Raw genomic sequence first — 22356 nt, forward strand, 5'->3', positions numbered from 1 at the left:
TTCTCCTCTTTTGCCATTAGCTCAATCCTAGAGCAAATTTTGCTAGAAAAACCCAACTTTATCTAGCTTACTTGCGACCATTTGCCTCATGTGCTTATCCGTGCACCTCTTTCGCTGCTCCATACCCGCAACCCACAAGGGCCTACCATTTCCATAGCTGATAACTCCTCATTTTGTGACACTCGCATGCAAGACCCGTTCCTGCACCCAGTGCCCCCGCCAAATCTCCATATCAGGGAGACTACTCCAATATATCTCCGATAAGCCCAGACTCCGATCAGTGTCTAAGCCAGTAGTTTGCAATACAGCATCCAGTTGGTTAAAGTCCGCAATTGAAAAAGTCTAGCCCAATTTGCGTATCTACATCCGAAACCAGCACTATCTGTTGCCATCTACAAACCCCGTTAGGAAGGCAAACTTGACTGCCGATTGAAACCACCAAATTGCCTGTGTGAATATCACCGGGAAACATCCAACATCCGTGCTTCTTCAAATCAATCCTCGCCCGCATGAACAACCCATCCATTAACTTTCACGTACAGGCCCACCAAACCGACTTTCGAATTCCCACGGAACTTATTAAGAAGAACTTCAAATCGATCCAAAAGCTCATCGAGAAGCAGAAGAAACAAGTTTACGAAGATGTTGCTAAGATCAAGAAAAACCCGAAGTTGCCGGCAACTATCAAGTTGGAGATGATCCGCAAGTTGATCAGGGGATTTGACCAATACTCCAAGAAGTTGGCCCAAGCCATAGAAAAGGATCGAGAGTACAGATCGCGGCTTCTGGCCAGAATCGATAATTTAAAAGTCCTCGAAGAATGCTGTCTAGCGGAAGCAACCGCGATTCTGAGCGAGGCCAAAGAAGAGGAGCAACTAAACGGAGAAGGCAAGACGGATGACCTGGTTGATCCAAAACCCACCGAAGAGATACTACCTTCCAATGACAAATTCTTGGATCTTCACAATCCAAAGTTGATCAACTGGTACCGCGATCAAACTAATTTGCTTATTGTGGACTACCTCATCAAATCGAATATCAAGAAGGATCGCAACATAGGAATCTCCCTTCTTAAGAACTTCGCCAAAACCGATCCGAAGTTCTTGAAACTTATTGACTACGATCTTTTTGAGAACTTCAATAAAGTGTTTGTTTCAATAATTGTTGACCATGACTTGACGCAAATTATCAGTTGGTTTAATGAGAATAGGGCTGTGCTAAAGAAGTCTGGATCCAACTTGGAGTTTGAGATTAATTACTGTAAATTTTTGTCGTTAATCGAGAAGGGGGACATAAACGAGGCCATTAACTTTTCCAAGCTTAACTTATCACCATACGGAAATAAAGAAAACTACGTCGATAATGAAGTCAAAAACCACGAACTTAACTGGAATAGATTGAAGGAAATCGGAGGTCTTTTGGTTTATATGGCGATCAAGAACACTTCCAACTCTACAACCACTGCATCTACTTTTTCATCATCTTTAATAATTAATTCCTCAAGATTCAAAGAGTATGAGAAGTTACTCTCGGATGAGAGATGGGAAAACTTATCCCAAAGTTTTCTTACTAATTTCATCAAGTTGTACGCTATTTCACAGAATTATCCATTGTTCATTTACTTATCGATAGGTTTATCGAGTTTAAAAACCAAATCTTGTTACAGAAATACCGAGAATACAATATTCAGATGTGGTCACGAGGTCCAGGATTTGCAGAATATAAATACAAAGGACAAGAAGTTTCGTAGTCCGGAATACTACTATAAGATTCTTAACAAGAATAATAATTGTCCAGTTTGTTCGCCAGAATTATTTGAGATTAGTCAGAATTTACCTCATGCCCAGTTGATCACCAATATATTCAACAACCCATTCAAATTGCCTAATGGTAATATCTACCCATTTGACAAGTTGCTCATTCCTAGCGAAAAGTACTTGTCAGAAAAGAACACGCTATTGAGAATGGGCAAGGTGAAGGATCCATTGACTTCGGAGATTTTCATGATTGATAACTGCGTCAGGGTGTATCCTGCTTGAACAAGCAAGACCTTCAATATATAGAGTTATTTGTTGTGGAGCTGCAGCGTAACGGTTCAACATAATATTCAATGCCACTAATGATTAACATTATATTACGATTAACAATATATCATGATCTATTCCATCAGTAAATAATACCTAGTCTGAATCATCGTCCGTATCCTTTTTCTTTCCTTTTTCCCTTGGTTCCAACTTTTCGAACACGTATACTCTAGCATCCCTCTCACTGGCAGGCTTGGTTGTATCTCTGGTACTATTGGTTCTTCTGTGATGGTATTCAGGGAACATTCCCCAGTCGAATTTTCCCGATCTCTGTACTCTGTATCCTACTCCCCTGCCTAGAATTTTGATATTCCATGAGTTGTAAGGCTCACCTTCAAATAATGTCAACACAATCTTACTGTGGGCAGGCTCCTCAGCGGTGATATAGCCTCCTAGGTCGTTCTTCTTCAGATCATTAACAATTTCGAAAACCCGTTTACAACTGTTGAAATATCCGTCTATTAATTTCTGGTGGTCCACAATATTTCTCTCCATATCCTTGATACCCTTTCCGCTATGGGGGAAGTTGAACATGATGTAGTTGAGTTTGTTGTTGTCTTTGAACAAGGAGGTCTTGATTACTTTGGTCTTTTTGGTGGGAGAAACCAACTTCAAGCTGGTTTCAAGGTTGGTAGCATCCACTTCGTGGAGGATCTGGCAGCCAGCCTCTTCCAACGCACGGAGATGCTCCTCGACGTTTGGATATTTAGCCACTAGCTCCTCCTTGGAGTCGTAACTGGTGGCTATCACGTTTTCAGGATAGATCAAGCCTTGTTTCACGATAGATAATGCATAGGAAAAGTCGCCCTCACCCACCAAAATTATTCTGTCATCGTAGGTGAAGGGAACCAATCCCTTCTGGTTGTGCTGGACGTGAGTCTTTTTCTTGTTCCCTCCACTCATTGACTTCTGCTTCAATGTCTTCGATTCCTGCTGAGCCTTGGACAATTGGGACAACTTTCTCAGCTGTTCTTCTTTGAGCGAATGACGGGCAAGGGCACCCTTGAGGCCCTTGGCCCCTACGTTCTTGCCTTTGAGTTTACGTCCCATTATCTGTGTGTGATTTCGTGTTCGTGAACGAGATTGTGAATCCGAATATCTAATCGCGATGCCCAATTTTTCAGTGCGATGGAGATGAGAAGTACCCTCGATTATGATAGGAAAGATACAGCATTTATTTGGGAGTAAGTCATAAGTTAGACACAGTTATTAACTACTTTGCCAGCCAATTGGGCGATTTCCCTTAGGGATGTTTTCGCGTTGTAAGCCCTTTAATTCAGACTAAGTATACAGGGTTATATAAAGCAAGTGAGATTATTTACACATTGGCCTATTGAATAGGTAATTGCTATCCCGATTTTGCAATCTTGTGTCCTTCCATGTAGCTAGTGATAATATTTGATATTGTCTAGCATTCCCCCGAATAAGTTCTCTTAAAATTGTCTATTCCTTCTATACTATATAGGATTTGTTAAGTTATTCAAACATAAAACATCTATAGCTATGATCATAATTACCCATAATTTGCGTTTTCGTACTATTCACTAGTGTTCATGGAACATTCCTGGCCGGAAATTTTCACTCCAATTAAAAGGGTGTTAGCACAGACGATACTTCTTCTTTTGAGTTATTACAGCTTTTTTTAAATTCCATCTACAAATATCTACATACTCTTGCATTATTACCAGTGGGATGAAAGACTCCTAGCTGTATTATTTATTAAAGCCTTCTTAGCTATCACTTTGGCTACACCAGCTGTGTATCTGTTTCCAGATACTGCTGATAGATATCTTCGTCAAATAAATTATAAATGCACCCTTTCTTCTCCGTAATGGAACTCGTCATCGACATGCTCATTGGAAATGCTTTGGGTCAAGGGCTGGAGATTCACCTGGAATGAAGAATTGGAATCCTCGCTTCTTTGGACTGACAGCAACTCGACATTTTCATCCTCTTCTTCTTCCACTTCCAGGGCCTGTTGGATCTCTTCGTCGTCTTCTTCTTCGGCCTCTTCCTCCTCACTGTCACTGACGTCGTTAAGGACTTCCTTATGCCCATCATCATATTCATAGAACAACATGAAGGTGCCTTGGCCGCTGAGTACTTCATCCTCGTTGACGACGTATACCGACTCATCACTGATTCTCCACCAGGTACCTCTGAATTTACGGAAACAGATGTAATGACCGTAATTATGGGTACCGTAGTGAGAAATCACTGCCTTAAGACCGTAAAGCAAAGAAGGATTAGCCGCAACTTCTTCAGCACTTGTGGTTGTAGTGACTGTTTCCTTCTCCCTGTCCTCCATCTCGAAGTCAGAGCCGGAGGAAGCCTCGGAGGGGCTTGCAGAAACCAGGTCTTGAGGGACTTCTGGGTCACTTTTCAATACCGATCTCTCATCCTGCTTCCTGAAGGATAATCTGGCATCCATGTTGATATCTTCAGGCTCAGCTGTGTACTTGGAGAGATCTAAAGTAGCGGGGAATTGAACATTGCTGGGGTTTTTGACAATCAGATAGGTTCTTGGATCGAACACAGATCTGTTGATGTGGATGGATAATAATGGCGGTGGTCTACTCAAGAAGATTTGTTTGGATTTCTTGCTCTTTTTGATCATTTGCTTGATGGTAAGTTTTTCAAACACATCGTCTGTTATGTGTGGATGCTTCAACTCTTGATTGATGGAGTCAAGTCTGGATTTGAACTGGTCAAGAATCTTTCCATTGGGGTTTGTTTCTTCTAGCGTGGCCAATTTTTCTATCAAGAAATCTCTGGTCTGATTTAAACCGCATCTATTACAGTTCACGTCCTCGATGATTTCGGGGGTGATCCAGTTGTCCATCAACCCGTTCAAGTTGAAACTGGTGTAGTAGGAGGAGTTATTGGGCAAGTTCAAACTCAACCCACTTGTCACCGAATACCTAATTCCTCCTACCTCTCCACAGGTCAAACACCCGATCCGATCAGCAGAAATTCCATCGACCGGGGTTATCAATTCCAATGGATAAAATTTATGCTTGTCGTCCATGTTGGGATCAACCTGGAAGGCTGGAACATACACAGTGCCAAGTTTGCCCAACTGGTCTCCAGCGAGAACGAGGTTTTTGACGTCTGCTACGTCAACGAATTGGTCTGCTGGGGAGTCTGACTTTTTGGAAGGTTTGCCCTGCAAGCCCTTGAATTCTTTTTCCAAGAGTCCCATCACCAACTGGTAGAACTCTTGGGCGTCCTCTTGGTTGTACCCCGAGAAGAAGTTTTGCTTTGGGCCATTGGGCATTTTGTTGAGCAATTGCTTGGTGCTAAATTCCTTTCCCTTCGTTCCGTAGCTGCCGTTGACTTGCTCCAACAACGTCTTCAATGCGTTGGTGAACACAAGTTCTGGCTTGGGGGTGGTGGTCTTCATTTTCATTACCTGGCCGTCTTCTTTGGTATCGAGTTCGAGCTCGCTGTAAAGGTACGAGTCGATGAAGGTTACCAACAGCCTCGACGAAGCAAGTGATTGTATGACGGAGTTCATGAAGCAGGTGTTTCCCTCGTTACTGATGCCGCCAACCTCGCCTCCGTTGGCGAGGGCGAATCTGGCTTCTTTCAGTTTCTTGGATGCAAACCTCGATCTGTATTTGTAACCGGAGTTCATGGTGGAGAGCAAGCCGTTGAAGATTTGGGGAAGACTGGGCACTTTATTGGTAGAGAAGGCTATCGAAACAACAAGGACAGCAGAAGCAGTGGCCACGAGTTTGGAGTTGAGCGAGATGGATGTGAAGTGGTCGGGCAAAAACTTTTCAAAAATGCCGGCGAAAAACAACGTGAACGACGAGGTAGGGGCTAATTGGGCTAGGAGGAGTGATAAGATGACGACTGAGACTGATACAACGGGTAATCCTCGAGTTATCAACGACATAAACGGTGCTGTCTGGGGGACGCTGGACCACGACAAAAGTGCTTTCTAGAAAGGGAAAGCTACAGCGAGATTGGGAATGTTGGCACGACGGCTTACTACTCGTGACAGAGGGGTGCGTGCTGGGGCAGGCCGTTGGGATAGTTGGATCGTTGTAGGTGATGAAGCTGGTGATGAATCAAAATTTTTTTGTGCCATGCACGGTGGGGGGAAATGGGCGGTGGGAGCAAGAATTGGACTGGTGCCACCAGAATGGCAGAGACGGGATGGAAGCGTGGCAGGGCCGGCGCTTGAGACTACAACTGGTCGTACATATATATTAAACAAGGTATATGAATTACGTAGAACGACGGAGAGAAGTGGTGAGTGAGAGAGCAGAGGTAGTCAGGAATCAGGCAGAAGCACAATTCAGATAAGAGCACAATGAATGAAGATCACCCAGTAGATACTCGTCAGATAACAGGAATGTACTTCAAGTAAAAGTGAATTTCATGCACCCAATGAGATATAAGATGTACCGGATAACACAGAATTCACCCTATATGTAAGATAGCGGGATTCTATTGTCATTGAGATACAAGTACCAGATAACAATAAATTCAATGAGTCTTCACATACCACTGATTCCATTGCACTGTATTCTTGAACAGAGAATTCCATTGAGAACTCTAAAAGAAAATTCTATTGACCATACTCTCCACTGATCCCATACCCAAGAGCCACTCATGGCCTCTGGTAGATGGGTCCCCTCCCGAAGTTCTGGTACTGGCCCATGGGAGGCCTGTCTTTTCCCCATCCACACTTCAACGGTCTGCCGTTGATGGTGAAGCCAGCCAATTGCACAATGGCCAATGCGGCTCTTTCGTGGGAGTCGTACTTGACGAATGCACAGCCTCTCTCGGGATGGAACTTGAAGTCAACGATGAACCCGAAGTTTTGCAACAAAGGGATCAAATCAGTTTGTTGCGAGTAGTGGGCGATGTTGCCCAAGTAGACAGTGGTCTGCCACGACGGAGTCTGTCTCAACACAATGTCGTAAGACTGGGGCGACATCACCGGTATGTTGGCCTGCTGGCTGGCCTGCTGGTTTGGGCCACCCTGGGAGGGAGCAGGCGAGGTGCCGTTGGGAGGCGATATGGACTGCAAAACGGGTCCATTGCCGGAGCCTGGCTGCAATCCCCCTTGCAACTGGGGAGCGTACTGACTGGGCAAGCCACCCTGGGCACCCATCTGTTGCTGGGGCATGAGGTTGTTGTTGTAGGGCCTGAACGGACCCCTGGCGTTGTTGTGATGGAGATGATGACGATTGTTTCTAAAGTTGTTGCTTCCCGAGTGGTGCAACTGCTTGTGGGAGGCCCAGTTGCAGCGGATGGCCCTGCCGTTGATCCACTGGCCGTTCATGGTCTGCAACGCCAACTCGGCGTCGGTCTGGAGCCCAAACGTCACGAAACCGTAGCCTCTGGAACGCGACGTCTGCATGTCCCACATGACGTGGGCCTGTTTCAACGACAGGAACTTGGTAAACGCCGTGTACAACGTCTCGTCGTCGACCTCGGGTGACAAGTCACCGACGAAGATGTTGAAGCTGGGCTCGTCGGGACGCGAGGCGCTGTTGATGGTAGACGACTGGAACGCCCAGTTGATCTTGATCTCGGCGTTGTTGATGAGGCGCCCGTTCAAGGTGTGGAGGGCCACTTCAGCTGCCTGGGTGTTTTCGAACTCGACGAACGCGTAGTTGAAGCCTGGCTTGTTCTTGTCGTTCAACACCTTGACCGACTGGATGGCGCCGCCAACTGAGAACATCTCCTTCAACATGTCTTCTGACACTGACTTGTGGAGCATGCCCACGTAGAGGATCATCTTGGACACCTCACGGCCGCCCTCGATGGCGCTGGCGGGTGTGGGAGTGGTTTCGCCACGAGGCTCGTCGGCGTGTGCGCTGTGGGACTGTTCTGGCTCAGGCTCCTGGACTGGCGCGGCGTCGTCCACTGGCTGGGGTTCCACCAGAGGCTGGTGTTCTTTTGGGTCTGTCATGATGGTGATGCAATTACTCAACCACTGTGATTCACGGTGGGTAGACGAAATAAACGAGCTCTATCAACAATTATAACCAACAAAAACCAATAAAAAAATCGAGATTCCGGATTGACTGGCGAATGGGTCGAATTGGGGTTCGGAATCAGCAGAAACGGGAAAGTGCGGCTCAGAGACGTGGCGCGGGAGACTTGCTTCGGGTGCCTTGACTCAATTGATGCTAGTGGGCTGGGACGACGGAGCAAAGAAAGACGTGGTGGAAACTCTGGCCAAGCGTTGGATCCAGTCAGCGAGAACGAGCGAAAAAAGGTGACACAAAAAAATTAGTTCCGATCGGGAGGAAGTGGGGGAGGTGGTGAGGGTGTTATGTCCCTGGGAGGGTGGGAAAGAACGGGGAATGGACTTTAAAGGCATTTCTGGAGTAGAGATTGCATTATGATACATCTAAACTTATCAAAAATATAATTCTTTTACCAGGGCGGTTTAGGAATTAAAAATCTTCAAAGGGGACACTGATCCGAACAGTCGCCGCACTACGGCTCCGACGCTACAATTAACATTTCCAAGGGCACTTCAAGCATCGGTTCGACCCCAACACTGAACTGCTCTGTCAGGACAATGTAATCGGGTGGGACACCGGGGGACACCGTGGGCGAAACTGTATTACGTAATTTTTCACTGCAGATTACGTAAGCGCTCCACCGGACACCCACGGCATCCAGCAGTGGCAGCGGCGCCCCTGCGCTGCAATTTCCGCCCTCGTGTACTGCAACCATAACATGGACTAAATCACGTGATAATAGACGCAGGTGATAAATATTTATGTTTGCACGTGACGCATGACCCGTGACTCCATTCCCGTGATCTTTCCTGTAAGTCCAGTCGAGATGCCCATGGTTCTCTACATAGCAGTACGGACCCACGACCCTACGCTTGTCAAGGCGATAAAGTCGCATCTTGAGCGCTCAGGAAATCTCAATAAAGCCGTCAAAATCCGCAGAGATGGAGCCGGCTTCTTTATTCCCACTACCGTACAACACCCAGATGAGTACTTGCACCAATTCGACATAGACCACTACGAGTTTACCCCCGAGGACTCGCCCATGGAAGCTGCTGTGCGAGAGCATTTACTTGCCCGCGGCACTTTGCCGTCAAAAGTGAATTCGTTGATGCTGGCAGTGCCCAAGAAATGGTCGCTCTACCCTCCGTTGATCTTGTTTCTGGGTGAAGCATTTTCATCACCACAATGGAAGGAATATGCTGATGACAAGCTCTATGCCAGCATTTTGCGAAAATACCCCAACTTCACTCACATAGCTCTCAACAAACCCATCATCAAGACAGATGTAATGCGAAGACCCTTGAACATCACGCCCTTGTACGGAGACTTTGGCCCCGAGCCCACGCCAGAGCTATACGACAATCCCACACCAGTCGACTTCAAAAGTGGATTCTGGTGTGGGGTTAACCAGAACGGAATAGATCAGAACTGGGCTCCCTTGTACACCATGTTTTCCCGTGGAAACGTCAAGGAGAAGGCTCGCGTGCTTCGCGACTTTGCCTGCAAGGACAGTGTTGTTTTCGATCTCTACTGTGGAATCGGGTACTTTTCTCTCTCCTACTTGAAGAATGGGTGCAAAAACATTTTCTGCTGGGAATTGAACGGATGGTCGATCGAGGGCTTCAGGAGATCCGTCAGCCCCCACTACAGCTACCAGATTTTTGGACCCGAAGATGAGTTCAACTACGAAATTTACACCCAATTGAAGGACCAGGTAAGAGTATTTATATTCCACGAGAGCAATGAACATGTTCCCAGACGAATGGCGACATTCCCCGATCTGAGCATCGAGGTGACCCACGTGAACTTGGGGCTACTTCCTAGCTCCCAGGGGTCTTGGGATATCACGATGGGAATAGCGAAGAAGTCACTACGGGACGTTCATGTGCACGTACATGAGAATGTTCACATCAGCCAGTTTGACGAGTTCAAGGAGAAGGTGGGGCAGAAGTTCGGACCTGTTCAATGGCTTGAAAAGGTCAAGACTTTTGCGCCCGATGTGTGGCATGTGGTAGTGGACGTGGACGTGAAGAAAGTTAATGGGCCGTGAATCCCTGGCTGAATACATGGAAAAAACTCGAAAAGTATAGTGACATAGCTACGAGTACGTGAAACATTGGCCATGTCGGTTCCGGTGCCAAAATTCTATGCCAAATGGAGCTAGTAAGTGGTGAGAGTACGGTCGCAACCGCAAGTAACTAGCAATAATTAATAGATCTTTTCAAGTATAAATAATACTTTGGGTATTAGAATAATCCTGCTTCATGCCTTCTAATGGCGAATTTGACTTGAGCGAGTTGCAAAATAGTCTCCGTGACAATTTCAAATCACCAGCTTCTCTATAAAGGTTATCATTTTGAGTCATTATAGATACTTGTGCCATCAAGAATCAGCAGTTGACAAGAACATAAAATTATATACTAGACAAGTTCACGTTTGCATTAATATTGTAGAAAAACACAATAGTTATTGAAGTAATGTGGAGCTGCATGTGCCCAGCCAATATGTCCTACTGGTTCGAGAGAGTCTCATAATTCGGGAGGAGCATTTAGAATTTGGTTTAGAACAAAAAGGGTGTCCAAAGAATCAGAATAAGTGCTCATATTAAGATAGGATCCCCTCCAGCTCCTATTTCATTATCCAGAAGCACACATGGTGGATGGGTAACTGGAGATTTTGGGGTCTCATCATAATCTTAGTTTGTAATTTAATCCTGTAATTTCTCACTCATGTGAGATTTATCTCGAATTTATCATGGGAGAGAGCCTTCTATCCATACTTCAGATACGTAAGGAATAGCTTGCTATCATAGATTCATATGTTCCACACTGTTGTATTTCACACACGGATCCGTATTTTACATTGGAGATACTGTACTCTAATTGCTATGGTCCATCACTACCATAATTCAATCACAGATGAGATCCATCTCTTGTTACACAAAAGTTCCAGTACAATTGTGCATGATTACAAATTTTGATACTTTTCTACTTCACGTATTTTAAATATGAGACACATTTCTACCCGTAATTAAATAGTCATCGCTGCTTCCCAGACATATGAATCCACTCCAAAATATTCCCCTATTTGTAAAGTCCACCTCGGGTATTAATGCTAGTTTACTACCTATAAGCACTGGTAGTCTACAGCGCATAATTGTCTCCCATTAACATCGCCCGTATTGTCCAGCCCTACTAATTCTGACTAATCCTTTACCAATTCCCCCGCGCGCCCCGATCCTCAATCTCACTTATCGAGAACCATCGGGTGCCCACCCACAGAACTCAGTGGCCCTAACCAGACCAGCAACGGTCATCTCCCCACAAGCGAATGTCGCGGCCCATGTCGCACTTCCCCAACGGCGCCGGTTGCTCCCCCAACCCCCTGGTGCATCCTGCCGACCTCTACCACCATGCCGGGTGGGGCCACATGCATGGCACGCCTGCCTAAGTAGGCTGGGGACGGAAAACTCTCGGGGATCGGGAAATCCGGCGAGCTCGCAAACAGCCTCCGGCGACCCGCGGGCTTCATTGCAATTTCCATGTCGCTTACGGCTGACGACGACAAGGACCAGTCCAGCGACACTTCCATTACCAAACGGATCCCCGAGGATGCTAGCCCCAGTAGTGAAGTACGGATGTTGCTACCAGCGCCTCGCCAGCGCCGCGGGCTGCCCCACGACGCCAGAGCCCGCCCAGCTGATCGTGGCCTCGATCTCCGTCCGGCCTCAGGGTGACACCTGCATGGCAGCGTTTACAGGTTGGCGCCGGGAGTCCCCGTCGGTCTGCATGTTAGTCGCTGCGCCATGTTCCCTGTCCATGATGTCGATTATGTCACTTCGATGGTGGTGGTATTGTGTAAGAACGGCTGTTTGGGTGTAGCTCACCACTTCGTATTCCTGGATAGATTTTTGCACTGTCCATCTCCACCACGTAGGGTCACGTTTTGCTATTGCTGTCTGCCCAATTGGCCACGAGAAGCTCCCAATTCTGTCTGAGATTCTGAATTCATCCCCAGAATTGCACCAGAGGATTAATCCACCAGAACATCCATACTTCCATTCCACCAGAGCACCACTAAAGAAAGACTTTTCTCCACCAGACCTCCATAGGAACTTCTCCACCAGAGTACTAAGCATCCACACCTCCTCCACCAGAGTACTAAGCATCCACACCCCTCCACAAGAGTACCAAATCCATACACCCATCCATTGTCCCATCATCCCATCCATTCTGACATGTCGTTCAACAACGTCAAACCCGATGACGACGATCTCTACGACATCCTCAGTCTATCGCCGCCAGCGGCCAAGCCTAACGCCCAGCTGTTTGCCAGATACGACCAGTACCATCAACCACAAAACGACTCCTACAACATCTACCAACCCATCCATCCCAGCGCCAACGTCAACCTCAGCGGCTCCAACTCGCTCGCAGTGAATACCCAAAACTTGTCCAACTCCAACTCCACCCCCAGTCCATCCAATGAGTTGCTATCGCCCACTAACTTCAGCAACTACACCAACAACAACAACACCACCCACAGCTCCAGCAACCTCTTGGACCCGCGATCGCCTAGCGCATACTCGTCGCACTCGCTCTACTCCGATGCGTCGTCCAATCCCGCCAGTCCCTACATCGATGCCTCATCCCAGTTCTCTGCCAATCCCCCTGTGACCAACCAGGCGCTCTCGGACTTTGGCGGCAACCCGTCGCAACAGTACTCAGGCATCCAGTACTTGGATTCGGACCCTAACGCTCTCAGCACCTTCGACACCGAAATCGCGTTGGGCGGCTCCATTTCCAATACCAACTTAGTGGGACTTGATCCGCTGGCCCAGGCGTACGTGGCGCCTCCCCAGTTCAACTACTCCGTCAACAACCAGCCGATGTCGTTGGAATTCAACGTGCCCAACATGGGGATGTCCAACGGAATGCAGTTAGAACCAACAGGCGCCAATGCTGCGCTTCCCGACACCGCAAACAAACTCACGGAAAACAACTTGATCAACTACACAAACTCGATTAAGCAACACCAGCAACAGCCACTGATTTCCATCCAGCAGGCGCCCCAGGACGTGGCGGCAAAAACCCCGTCGTTGTTCAGCAATTCATCGGCAAACTCGTCGATCCACAACTCTCCCAGAGCCACTGGCGAGCTCTCCCGACAGAACACAGGCAACCAGCAGGGAGGAGCGCAGGCGCAGAAATACAACGGGGTCAACAGTTTAATTCCCAACAGCCACTTGGTGTATTCAGGCGCCAACTCGGCCCACTCCAGTACGTTGGACGTTAGCCAAGGAGGGCTCTTGAAGCCCGACGAGTTCCAGTCGATCCGCAGAGGCAGAAAGAAGAGCCACTCGTCCAAGTCGCTATCGCGGCCCACGTCGCGGTCACAGTCGGCTTCGCGAGGCAAGTCGGAGGACGAGAACATGGGCGATGACGACGAAGACGATGACGACGAGGAAGGCTACGACTACGACGACTACGACTACGACGGCAACGAGGCCCCCAGCGGCACAGTTTCTTCCAGAGAAAAGATGTTGGAGTTGGCGTCGCCCTCCAAGCCGGCCAAGAGGACCCAGAAACACCCCAGTGTGTACGCGTGCCATCTCTGTGATAAGCGGTTCACCCGTCCCTACAACTTGAAGTCCCACTTGCGAACGCACACCGATGAAAGACCGTTCATATGTAATGCATGTGGAAAGGCGTTCGCCAGACAGCACGATAGAAAGAGACACGAGGAGCTCCACACGGGAGAGAAGAAGTTCCAATGTAAGGGCTTTTTGAAGGACGGGAGTCCCTACGGTTGTGGCCGCAAATTTGCCCGAGCAGATGCTTTGAGAAGACACTTCCAAACTGAGAACGGGAAAGCATGTATCCGGTTACTTATTGAAGAAGAAGAGTTGGAGAGACAGAAGAACGGAGGTACTGGCCCGCCAATCACGGCTGCATCCGTCAAGCTTGAAAACGAGTTTGGCGATGACGCAATGTCCGCCAGTACCAACTCGAATGAGTACTTGACTCCGAATGGAGTCTCCATGACCTCCATTCCCCAAGTGGCCATTTCCCCTCCAGACTGATTCTCTCCCGAAATATAGCCGTAATGTATTAATATTAATGTGACGACTGTAGAAGTGGAATCCGGAAATTCTTGTGTAAATGGATGGCAATTTGCAATGTTAGTCTTCAAGGATGCACTTTTGGGTGTTATAATTCGGAGGAAGGTGTAGATAAAATTGAAGTTTGGTCTAATTTCAGAGAAATCTCCAGTGAACCTATTATAGACACAATTGTCAGCTATTGATAACTAGATAAAATGCCTGAGTGTTAATTGTGTAACTATTTCCAGTCCATCTGGTTTTAGCTATATTATACTCGTGCTTGTTAATTTGAATAATTATGCATATGCCACAATCAGTTTTGCTGGGACTACTGCAATCTCTCATCTTCAGTCCCGAGCCTGCGAAATGCTCATACGGCTTGCCCAAGTATAGATCACTGATGCTTTCTCCATGTATACTTTATAAAAGTGCATGAGAATTTTTTATGTTACGTTCCCAATTAATAAAATAGTTATTTACCTAAACTTCCTCCCCAAGTAAACCTGAGCTTTTAGCCGTTCTGGAGCAACTTTCTCTGCCTCGCCAGCCCAACTAAATCTCTGTAGATACTTTCCCATACTTATCATTTGGTGCGCGCACTTCAAGCTGTTCATAGCGTAAGTTCAAAAAGACCAACCTTTGCAACCAACACTCTTAATCCCATCATGTCGCTCGGCCACGAAGATGACATGATAGACAGGCTATCCACAACCCTCAACAATGCCGATGCGCCACAATCGAAGGCGGAGAAAGAGCTTGCCCAGCTCCAACAATCACAACAAGAAAGAATGATTCAACAGAACAAGCATTACCTCGAAGAGCTCTTTGTTGAGAGTCGAACCCAGCCCATTAAGATCAAGAATGTCCAGATCACCAACAGTCAGTCTTTCCGTACTTCATTCTTGGCCAGCCAATTCGAGCCGTTGTTGAAGCACAACACCCCAATCGGACTCGAAACGTTTCTCAAGAACATCGAGCAGGTATCCAAGTCTTTCATCAAACTCGGATTAGTTCAGGACTTGATGGTGTCGGTCAATCACCTTCCTCGCTCCTATTTCTCCCGGCCTTCGGCCAGTCTTGATGTGGTTCCTGTCTTCAACATCATCCCTGTCAAGAAGTTCTACGCGAAGACAGGAACCAACATTGGTAACGGCGAGGGGGATGGTTACATCGAGTTCCAGTTCAAGAACCTTTTTGGTGGTGCGGAAAATCTCACATTTGACGCCATTTCAGGTACCAAGACTCAGAGTTCGTACTTGATCAATTACAACCAACCTTTGTTCAACAACGCCAACTTCATACTTGAAAACGTGGGTTACTTGAACACCAGAAAATATGACTGGTTTAACTCTGATGTCACTATGAGGGGACTTACCAATAGAATATACACCCAGTTAGAAGGGGGCTTGAACCATGAATTGACCCTTGAGAACAGTTGGAGAATTCTTAATAACTTGAACTCGAAATCGAATGACATTTTGTTCCAGTCTGGCTCGAGCTTGAAGTCATCCTTGAGCTATAACATCAACTACGATACTAGAAATAATCACATCCTACCAACTGCTGGAAAGTACATAAAGGCAGGAGTAGAATTCAACGGTTTAACTAAAAGCACCAGTTCTCCATTCTTAAAATCAATTCTTGAATCTCAGTTTACTCTTCCTGTCAAATCCTTAAAGTCTAGCTTGGTTTTCACTCACAAATCAGGTGTATTGTACCCACTCGGAAACTCCAGCTTCATCTTGGATAGATTTTTCATTGGTGGTCCTAATGATGTGAGATCATTCACCATGAATGGCCTTGGCCCCAAAAGTTACAACTCTTCTGTTGGTGGTGACGTATTCTTGAATGGAGGAGTGTCCTTAGTATCCAAAATTCCAGGTATCAGTGAAGAATCAAACTTCAAGCTCCACAACTTCGTCAACTTTGGTAAATTAATGCCTTTGCAGAAGAAATTAGGGCTTGCTGGTTTAGCAAAGGATTTCAGTGGAAATTATTCCGTCAGCTACGGATTTGGAATCTTGTTCAACCATCCAATGGCGAGATTTGAGTTAAACTTCGTTTTGCCATTGGCAGTTCACGAAAGAGATAGTATCAGAAAGGGAATCCAGTATGGAATTGGTGTGTCTTTCTTGTGAGGATTATGCCTGTCTTACATACCCCTTATAGTCATTTTTCATCATGTATATATGTATATTTGTACACTTAATAGACTTAATATGTCATTGGATATATAGCATTTCCAGTGATGATCAGAGTAAAACAGAGCAGAAATCAATGCAGACTAAGATAATATAGCGACTGTCGATCATAGAATCTAATTTGAATTAGATGGCCCATTTGTGGGCATTAAAAAGAATTTTTGGGCAGCTAGGGTGTACTTATTTTCTGTTTATCCACTGGTTGTGAACTTGAACCACTTCAGGTATTATCAAACTTTCGATTTCGAGGTTCTCTTCGACTTGTTCTGGAGTCAATCTGATCCATTTTTCTTCACCCTTCGAGTTAACAAAAACCACCTCCTTCTTTCTAGTTTGCAAAAGATTTCCAATCACCAACTGGTGCTGGTAACGTTGCAAAGCAGTTTTGGCCTTTTTGATTAAGATGGAGTCATCGGTCTCCAATTTGAACGAAATGATCATAGCAGATGGAGCCCAATTCTCAACCAATCTACTCAAAAACTTGGGGACTTGTTCCAAATCAACCACGAGCTTTCCTCCTCCGTCTTGGGATTGGATTTTGTGCTGAGGAGTTCTGGATTGAGGCAAAAAGAAGTCACTAACTGCGGCCGCCAAGTAGAATAATGCCTTGGACTCGACTCTATGCAATAACTCAGACACCGACTTCAAGGTGAAAAGGTACTGGTTGACAGTCGTAAACGGGATCAAAAGCAACGATCTGGATTCCTTGGCGTCCTTGTACTTACGCAACACCTTCAACATCTTTTCGGCGTAGTTGGGCTTAATCTCGATCTTGTCGTTGGCTTCGGTCATGTAGTCCAAGAAGCAATTGGTGGTGTGACTGTAGTGTCTTGAGTAAGGAAGGAGGGAGAATTCTCTGTGCAAGAAGATCACGGCATAGCCGTTTTCAAGAAAGTTCTCTGCCGAAGTGGCACCTCTGGTACCGGCACTGAAGTTGTCGATAAATCTGACGGTGTTGTTTTCCAATGGCACGGTAGTTCCACCCGAGGTAACTAGCGCAATGGGCTTTCCGGATGTGGTAGCATGAAACTCAATGAACGAACGAACTTCGTCCTCTATACGAGGAAGATAGCTGGGAGGCTTGTACGAGTTAAAGTATTTGTCTTCGTCAGAGAGCTGAGCAACTGGGAACTCGGGCACGGTCCGGTCAATGGCAGTGTCTGGCTCGGGATTCGATGTGTGGTACATGCTTAGTGATGGTTGAAGAAGAACACTTTTGTTTCGTGGGGAACTTTTTGGTGAGGTGCGAAGAGGTGCATAGTAAGCAAGAATCCTCCAGACACCACCATATGACAGAAACCAACCGAATTGTGTTCTTGGATGTGAGTAGCACGGACTTGTAGCTTAGCACATTACTAACAGCAGGTTTCCAACGGAAGTATGTGAAGTGTGGTTGTGGAATCGACAGTACTAACATTAGGTGATTTGAGTGGACGCATCAAGATCGAGTTGTTTGAAGGCTTGCCACGGTACGTATAGCAGGATCCCATGGCGTAACATTGACCAGCTACTGGTATTGGGGAACTTTTTGACATTGAAATTGTCTAAACTCCAAATACTGGAAACCAGACATTATTCGTTGATGTCTCTGAGTGGGTGTGAATCCCGTACTAACGTCAGTACCACCGAGAACTTTAGACAGTTTTGCACGGGAGAATATAGGGAAAATAGAAGACCGGTGGGTTATAAGAATGCACCATTCCACAGGATAATAAAGGGCTTCATGATCCAGGGAGGAGACTTTGTCCGTGGCAACGGCTCAGGTTCCACCTCTATCCACGGAAGACAATATTTCGATGACGAGGGCTTCACGTACGACCGTAAGTATCACCATTGGAGCTCATCAACTACCATCTACTAACCACAGACAAAAAATACACCGTTTCCATGGCCAACTCGGGCCCCAACACCAATGGTTGCCAGTTCTTCGTGTGCTGTCGAGACGTGCCAGAATTGGATGGGCGCCATGTGGTTTTTGGCCGTGTTGTCGAAGGATTCGACATTGTGGACCGTATTGAAGCCGCTGCAGTAGACAAAGAAGATCGACCCCGCCAGGAAATCAAGATCGTGGACTGTGGCGAAATGTAATTAGCAGACACCAGGGGAATAAATTGCAATAATTATTCCACTAATAGGCACAATAGAACTCGAAATTCAGGTATTCGTAACCTGGGTGTACTGCTAACAATCAGGAATAGCTGAGGACAACATATACCAGCCGTACGTTGCTTCAAATCACAAAATTTCAATGTTCTGGCAAAGAGTTGAGTACTGAAATCATTCCAGTGATTTCCTAACCACTAGAAGTAGCACCATCTTTGGAACTGTCTCAGTCCCTGTAAAATCATCAAATACACCTTTTCTTCGGTAATTTGAAGCCAACCTCACATTTGTAGCTTCGACACTTAGTTCATGGAAGCATCCAGCGTTTTGAATATCACATGGACCGCTTGTTACACATTCATGATTGTATTCCCTGTTCCTCCACACCATCCTTGTACTAGTCATGTCTCCTCTCATTCATCACCAGCTTTCCTCGAGATTGCAGCAACTCTCTCGTACCAATAAATTCTCTCCTCGTTTCAATAATCCTCTAAAAGCAAAACTCAGCCATTGATCGATTTGACGGAATAATTCCACATCAGAAACGTCCCCAATTCTCGTTCACAGTAATCCTAAGCCAATCTCTTCAACTTTAACTGCTCCACGTCTTTCTGACTGGGCTTACTACTTTGGGCATCGAGATTTCGCCTGCCAGAGACCAAACTGAACATCCAAAAGCAAATTATGGCTCTCTATCATCGAGTAGTACCAATCCAACCCCAATTGACTGCCAGTCCCGTACTACTCCTGTTAAACTATCGACCAAGTGGTGGTTCGTGACCTGCACACACGTTTGCAGCTACCAGATATGACATCGCACTCGGCGGTAAACTGCTCCACAATCCATAGTCCACCACATTACTCCATCATCTATAGCCCATCACATCATGTCAGCAGACTTCTGGAACTCTTCCCAGCATAACAAGTGGCAGCTTACGCGGCACTCGCTTCTCGAGAGCCGACGTAGGCTCCTCTTGCTCGAGCGCAAGATGATCCAGAACGGACTCATCAAAGACTTCAACGTTGCCTACGACTACAACATGAGGATCTATCTCCATAATCGTACGTATGAGTGTTCCTGATACTGGTTCTTACAAGCAATCTAGTGCTTGTGTCTTGATCCCGGTTCTTTCCAGCTACTAACCGCAGTCATCATCAAGTTAGGACGAAGACTCAACATCCGCCAGGTGGCGTTAGCATCGGCCGAGATCTACCTCACTCGATTTCTCACCCGTGTGCTGTTGAAGGAAATCAACGTATACTTGCTTGTTACCACCTGCCTCTACGTGGCATGCAAAATCGAGGAGTGCCCCCAACATATCCGGTTGATCATCCTGGAAGCCCGCAACTTGTGGCCCGAGTATATTCCCCACGATGTCACCAAGCTCGCGGAGTTCGAGTTCTACCTCATCGAGGAGATGGATTCCTTCCTCTTTCTCCATCACCCCTACCGCTCACTCCTCCAAATACGGGACTTCTTGATTGAGAACCAGGCAGTTTACGGATTCACGTTGAATGACGACGAGCTCCAAAACGCATGGTCCTTGATCAACGACAGCTACATAACGGACTTGCATCTCCTTCTCCCCCCACATATCATCGCAGTGACCTCCATCTACATAACCATCGTTCTCAAAAAACACCTTTCCGCCATAAGAGGAAGAAACGAAGGTGCTGTTCCTGGACAAAAGCCGGACTCCTCCACTATGCATATAGACGACCTCATGACCCTAGCCAACCCTAAGGATACAACTCAATCAGAGCCTGGTCTGAAGAGTCAGCCGGTAGAGCTTGAAGGCACCAATTTCCAGGATATGAAATTGGACGAGGACACCATCAAAATCAACCGTTTCATGAATTTCTTGGACCATTCACACATAAATCTCGACGAGGTGGTAGAGGCCATGCAGGACATTATCAACATCTATGTGATCTGGAACAGGTACAATGAGGGTACCGTCAAGAAGACGCTTCAGATGATGCTATTAAATAGGTAATACACGGCTGACACCATTAGGATAGGTTTGTCGGCCGAGATCGCTGTCGCGACTAGCCGGAAAATGCCATTAACATGTTCTCGATTCAGAATCACCTTATAGGGAAATGGTGCTCATACATATTAAGATGAAATCTGCTGAGGTCAAAATTTTGCATGTGATGCGCCGCCGACATCCTCGGGGAATATAGCCCCCAATATACACCTCACGCTTGGAACGCCCATTTTCGACCCCAGTCTCAGGTATCCCAACCATGCCAACAGGTACATGCACCCAACAGCCGTGGATTCAGGGTGGGCACGTGATCGCGATCCCCATCCAAGAAGTGTACGCGTGGCATCTTGAGCTGGCTCCAGTGGGTACATGCGATAGCACCTGAATGTAGTACGTGCTCGTGACAGAGAACCTGGCCACCTAACTTGCCCCAATACCACCCACCACACACACACAAAAGGGACCTCCCAGATCAAACGATCACGTGACGCGACATTCTGCCATCAAAATTTTTTTTGGCACCACAAGTGAAGAACGTTGCCAGCACCAATTGCACCTTCATAGCGACCCACACAACCCGAACAGCTTCCCCAGTCTGTTGAACGTCCTTGTTATTGCACCAGATCCGGTCCATTCTCCAGACCTCGAGGCATCCTCACACCATGACGACAGACAATGCTGAATACCACAAGTCGTTCTTGGCTTCCGTAGAGCGGAACCAAATGCATATATCGAGACTCCTTCTCACCAGTCTCTTTGCGTTGAACATGTTCCAAGCAGCCCAGCCATATACCTCCAAGTTCATCAGTTTGCAGTACGAGGAGTCCCTGGACCCATTATTGTACGGCATTGGCATCGACGATACCTACTACGTGGTCACCTGGGTGATTGGGCTCACCTTTCTTAGATCGTTCCTCATGACGTGGTGCTTTAGCCCGTTCTCGTCAGTCGTATTGCACATCCACTCTCGCAAGGCCAAGGTCAGGTTTGCAGAGCAGAGTTGGTCGTTTGTGTACTACACCATCTCGTTCCTTTTCGGAGTGTACCTCTACATCGGGGCCCCCTACTACAACAACATCGACAACCTCTACATCGCATGGCCCCACGACCACTACACCCACATGTTCAAGACGTACTACCTTGCCCAGGTAGGCTTTTGGATCCAGCAAATCTTTGTGTTGAACGTGGAAGAACGCAGAAAAGACCACTACCAAATGTTCAGCCACCACATCATCACCTGCTTGTTGTTGATCGGATCGTACTACTACCACTTCACCAGAATCGGCCACTTGATCCTCATGATCATGGACTCCGTCGACATCTTTTTGGCCGCAGCCAAGATGCTCAAGTATGCCGGCTTCTCCACCATGTGCGACATCATGTTCCTTATGTTCTTGGTGTCGTGGATAGTATTGAGACACGGGGTTTACAACGTGTTGTTCTACCACGCCTGGTTCTACTCCACTGACTTGATGCTGGACGGTCAATGCAGTGGCGTTCCCCAGACCACCAGATGCTGGACTCCTACCGTGATCAAGGCGTTCTTGGGCTTGCTAGGAGGCCTCCAGATCATTACTATTGTCTGGATGTACTTGATCTTGAAGGTAGCTTACAAGGTTATCACTGGAAAAGGTGCAGAGGACGTCAGATCTGACGACGAGGACACCGACCACGAAGGCGAATCCAAACCAAAGGCTGACACTACCTCTGATTCCGAAAAGGAAAAGGCCAAGGTTGAAAAGACAGTGGCTGCTAGCGAAGCATCTGATGATTCATCCACCACAGATCTTGACGAACCGTCAGAAAAGTTGCAAGAATAGATTTGTTACCTCATTGTACTATAGACATGGCTAGTAGACCGTATTTAGGCCCACAATACTC

General features: G+C 46.8%; 12 protein-coding genes across 12 annotated transcripts; 7 read left to right on the plus strand and 5 right to left on the minus strand.

The window, feature by feature from the left end:
• Positions 1-262: 262 nt before the first annotated feature.
• On the plus strand, positions 263-2460 carry CANTADRAFT_26224 (glucose-induced degradation complex subunit). Its single transcript, XM_020207692.1, has one exon. It carries the CDS (start codon positions 510-512, stop codon positions 2037-2039), a length of 1530 nt encoding a protein of 509 aa, XP_020064350.1. The 5' UTR covers positions 263-509; the 3' UTR covers positions 2040-2460.
• On the minus strand, positions 2181-3134 carry CANTADRAFT_6387 (25S rRNA (uracil2634-N3)-methyltransferase; the record flags this gene model as incomplete). Its single annotated transcript, XM_020210881.1, has 1 exon — positions 2181-3134. One exon carries the CDS (start codon positions 3132-3134, stop codon positions 2181-2183), a length of 954 nt encoding a protein of 317 aa, XP_020064351.1.
• Positions 3135-3888: 754 nt separating this feature from the next.
• UBP1 (ubiquitin-specific protease) lies at positions 3889-5721 on the minus strand (the record flags this gene model as incomplete). The annotated part of the gene is made up of 1 exon (XM_020209989.1): positions 3889-5721. One exon carries the CDS (start codon positions 5719-5721, stop codon positions 3889-3891), a length of 1833 nt encoding a protein of 610 aa, XP_020064352.1.
• Positions 5722-6705: 984 nt separating this feature from the next.
• Positions 6706-8016, minus strand: CANTADRAFT_51112 (uncharacterized protein; the record flags this gene model as incomplete). Its single annotated transcript, XM_020209904.1, has 1 exon — positions 6706-8016. One exon carries the CDS (start codon positions 8014-8016, stop codon positions 6706-6708), a length of 1311 nt encoding a protein of 436 aa, XP_020064353.1.
• Positions 8017-8513: 497 nt separating this feature from the next.
• TRM12 (Trm12p) lies at positions 8514-10493 on the plus strand. Its single transcript, XM_020207693.1, has one exon. The coding sequence runs from the start codon at positions 8856-8858 to the stop codon at positions 10125-10127; it is 1272 nt and encodes a 423-aa protein (XP_020064354.1). The 5' UTR covers positions 8514-8855; the 3' UTR covers positions 10128-10493.
• A 3123-nt stretch (positions 10494-13616) lies between these two features.
• CRZ1 (DNA-binding transcription factor) lies at positions 13617-14159 on the plus strand (the record flags this gene model as incomplete). The annotated part of the gene is made up of 1 exon (XM_020210004.1): positions 13617-14159. The coding sequence occupies one exon, from the start codon at positions 13617-13619 to the stop codon at positions 14157-14159; it is 543 nt and encodes a 180-aa protein (XP_020064355.1).
• A 658-nt stretch (positions 14160-14817) lies between these two features.
• SAM50 (SAM complex subunit) lies at positions 14818-16467 on the plus strand. The gene has a single exon (XM_020207694.1). It carries the CDS (start codon positions 14846-14848, stop codon positions 16316-16318), a length of 1473 nt encoding a protein of 490 aa, XP_020064356.1. The 5' UTR covers positions 14818-14845; the 3' UTR covers positions 16319-16467.
• Positions 16468-16561: 94 nt separating this feature from the next.
• Positions 16562-17569, minus strand: CANTADRAFT_21994 (phosphopantothenate--cysteine ligase; the record flags this gene model as incomplete). Its single annotated transcript, XM_020206770.1, has 1 exon — positions 16562-17569. The coding sequence occupies one exon, from the start codon at positions 17567-17569 to the stop codon at positions 16562-16564; it is 1008 nt and encodes a 335-aa protein (XP_020064357.1).
• A 101-nt stretch (positions 17570-17670) lies between these two features.
• Positions 17671-18469, plus strand: CANTADRAFT_6394 (uncharacterized protein; the record flags this gene model as incomplete). The annotated part of the gene is made up of 5 exons (XM_020210884.1): positions 17671-17703; positions 17747-17759; positions 17802-17850; positions 18002-18201; positions 18249-18469. 5 exons carry the CDS (start codon positions 17671-17673, stop codon positions 18467-18469), a joined length of 516 nt encoding a protein of 171 aa, XP_020064358.1.
• A 902-nt stretch (positions 18470-19371) lies between these two features.
• Positions 19372-20481, plus strand: SSN8 (cyclin-dependent protein serine/threonine kinase regulator; the record flags this gene model as incomplete). Its single annotated transcript, XM_020209925.1, has 2 exons — positions 19372-19546; positions 19634-20481. 2 exons carry the CDS (start codon positions 19372-19374, stop codon positions 20479-20481), a joined length of 1023 nt encoding a protein of 340 aa, XP_020064359.1.
• A 71-nt stretch (positions 20482-20552) lies between these two features.
• On the minus strand, positions 20553-20991 carry CANTADRAFT_250704 (uncharacterized protein). The gene has a single exon (XM_020207313.1). The coding sequence runs from the start codon at positions 20844-20846 to the stop codon at positions 20625-20627; it is 222 nt and encodes a 73-aa protein (XP_020064360.1). The 5' UTR covers positions 20847-20991; the 3' UTR covers positions 20553-20624.
• A 146-nt stretch (positions 20992-21137) lies between these two features.
• Positions 21138-22295, plus strand: LAC1 (Lac1p; the record flags this gene model as incomplete). Its single annotated transcript, XM_020209984.1, has 1 exon — positions 21138-22295. The coding sequence occupies one exon, from the start codon at positions 21138-21140 to the stop codon at positions 22293-22295; it is 1158 nt and encodes a 385-aa protein (XP_020064361.1).
• Between the last annotated feature and the right edge of the window lie 61 nt (positions 22296-22356).

Source organism: Suhomyces tanzawaensis (assembly GCF_001661415.1).
Source record: "Suhomyces tanzawaensis NRRL Y-17324 unplaced genomic scaffold CANTAscaffold_4, whole genome shotgun sequence".
Taxonomy (NCBI): Eukaryota; Fungi; Ascomycota; class Pichiomycetes; order Serinales; family Debaryomycetaceae; genus Suhomyces; species Suhomyces tanzawaensis.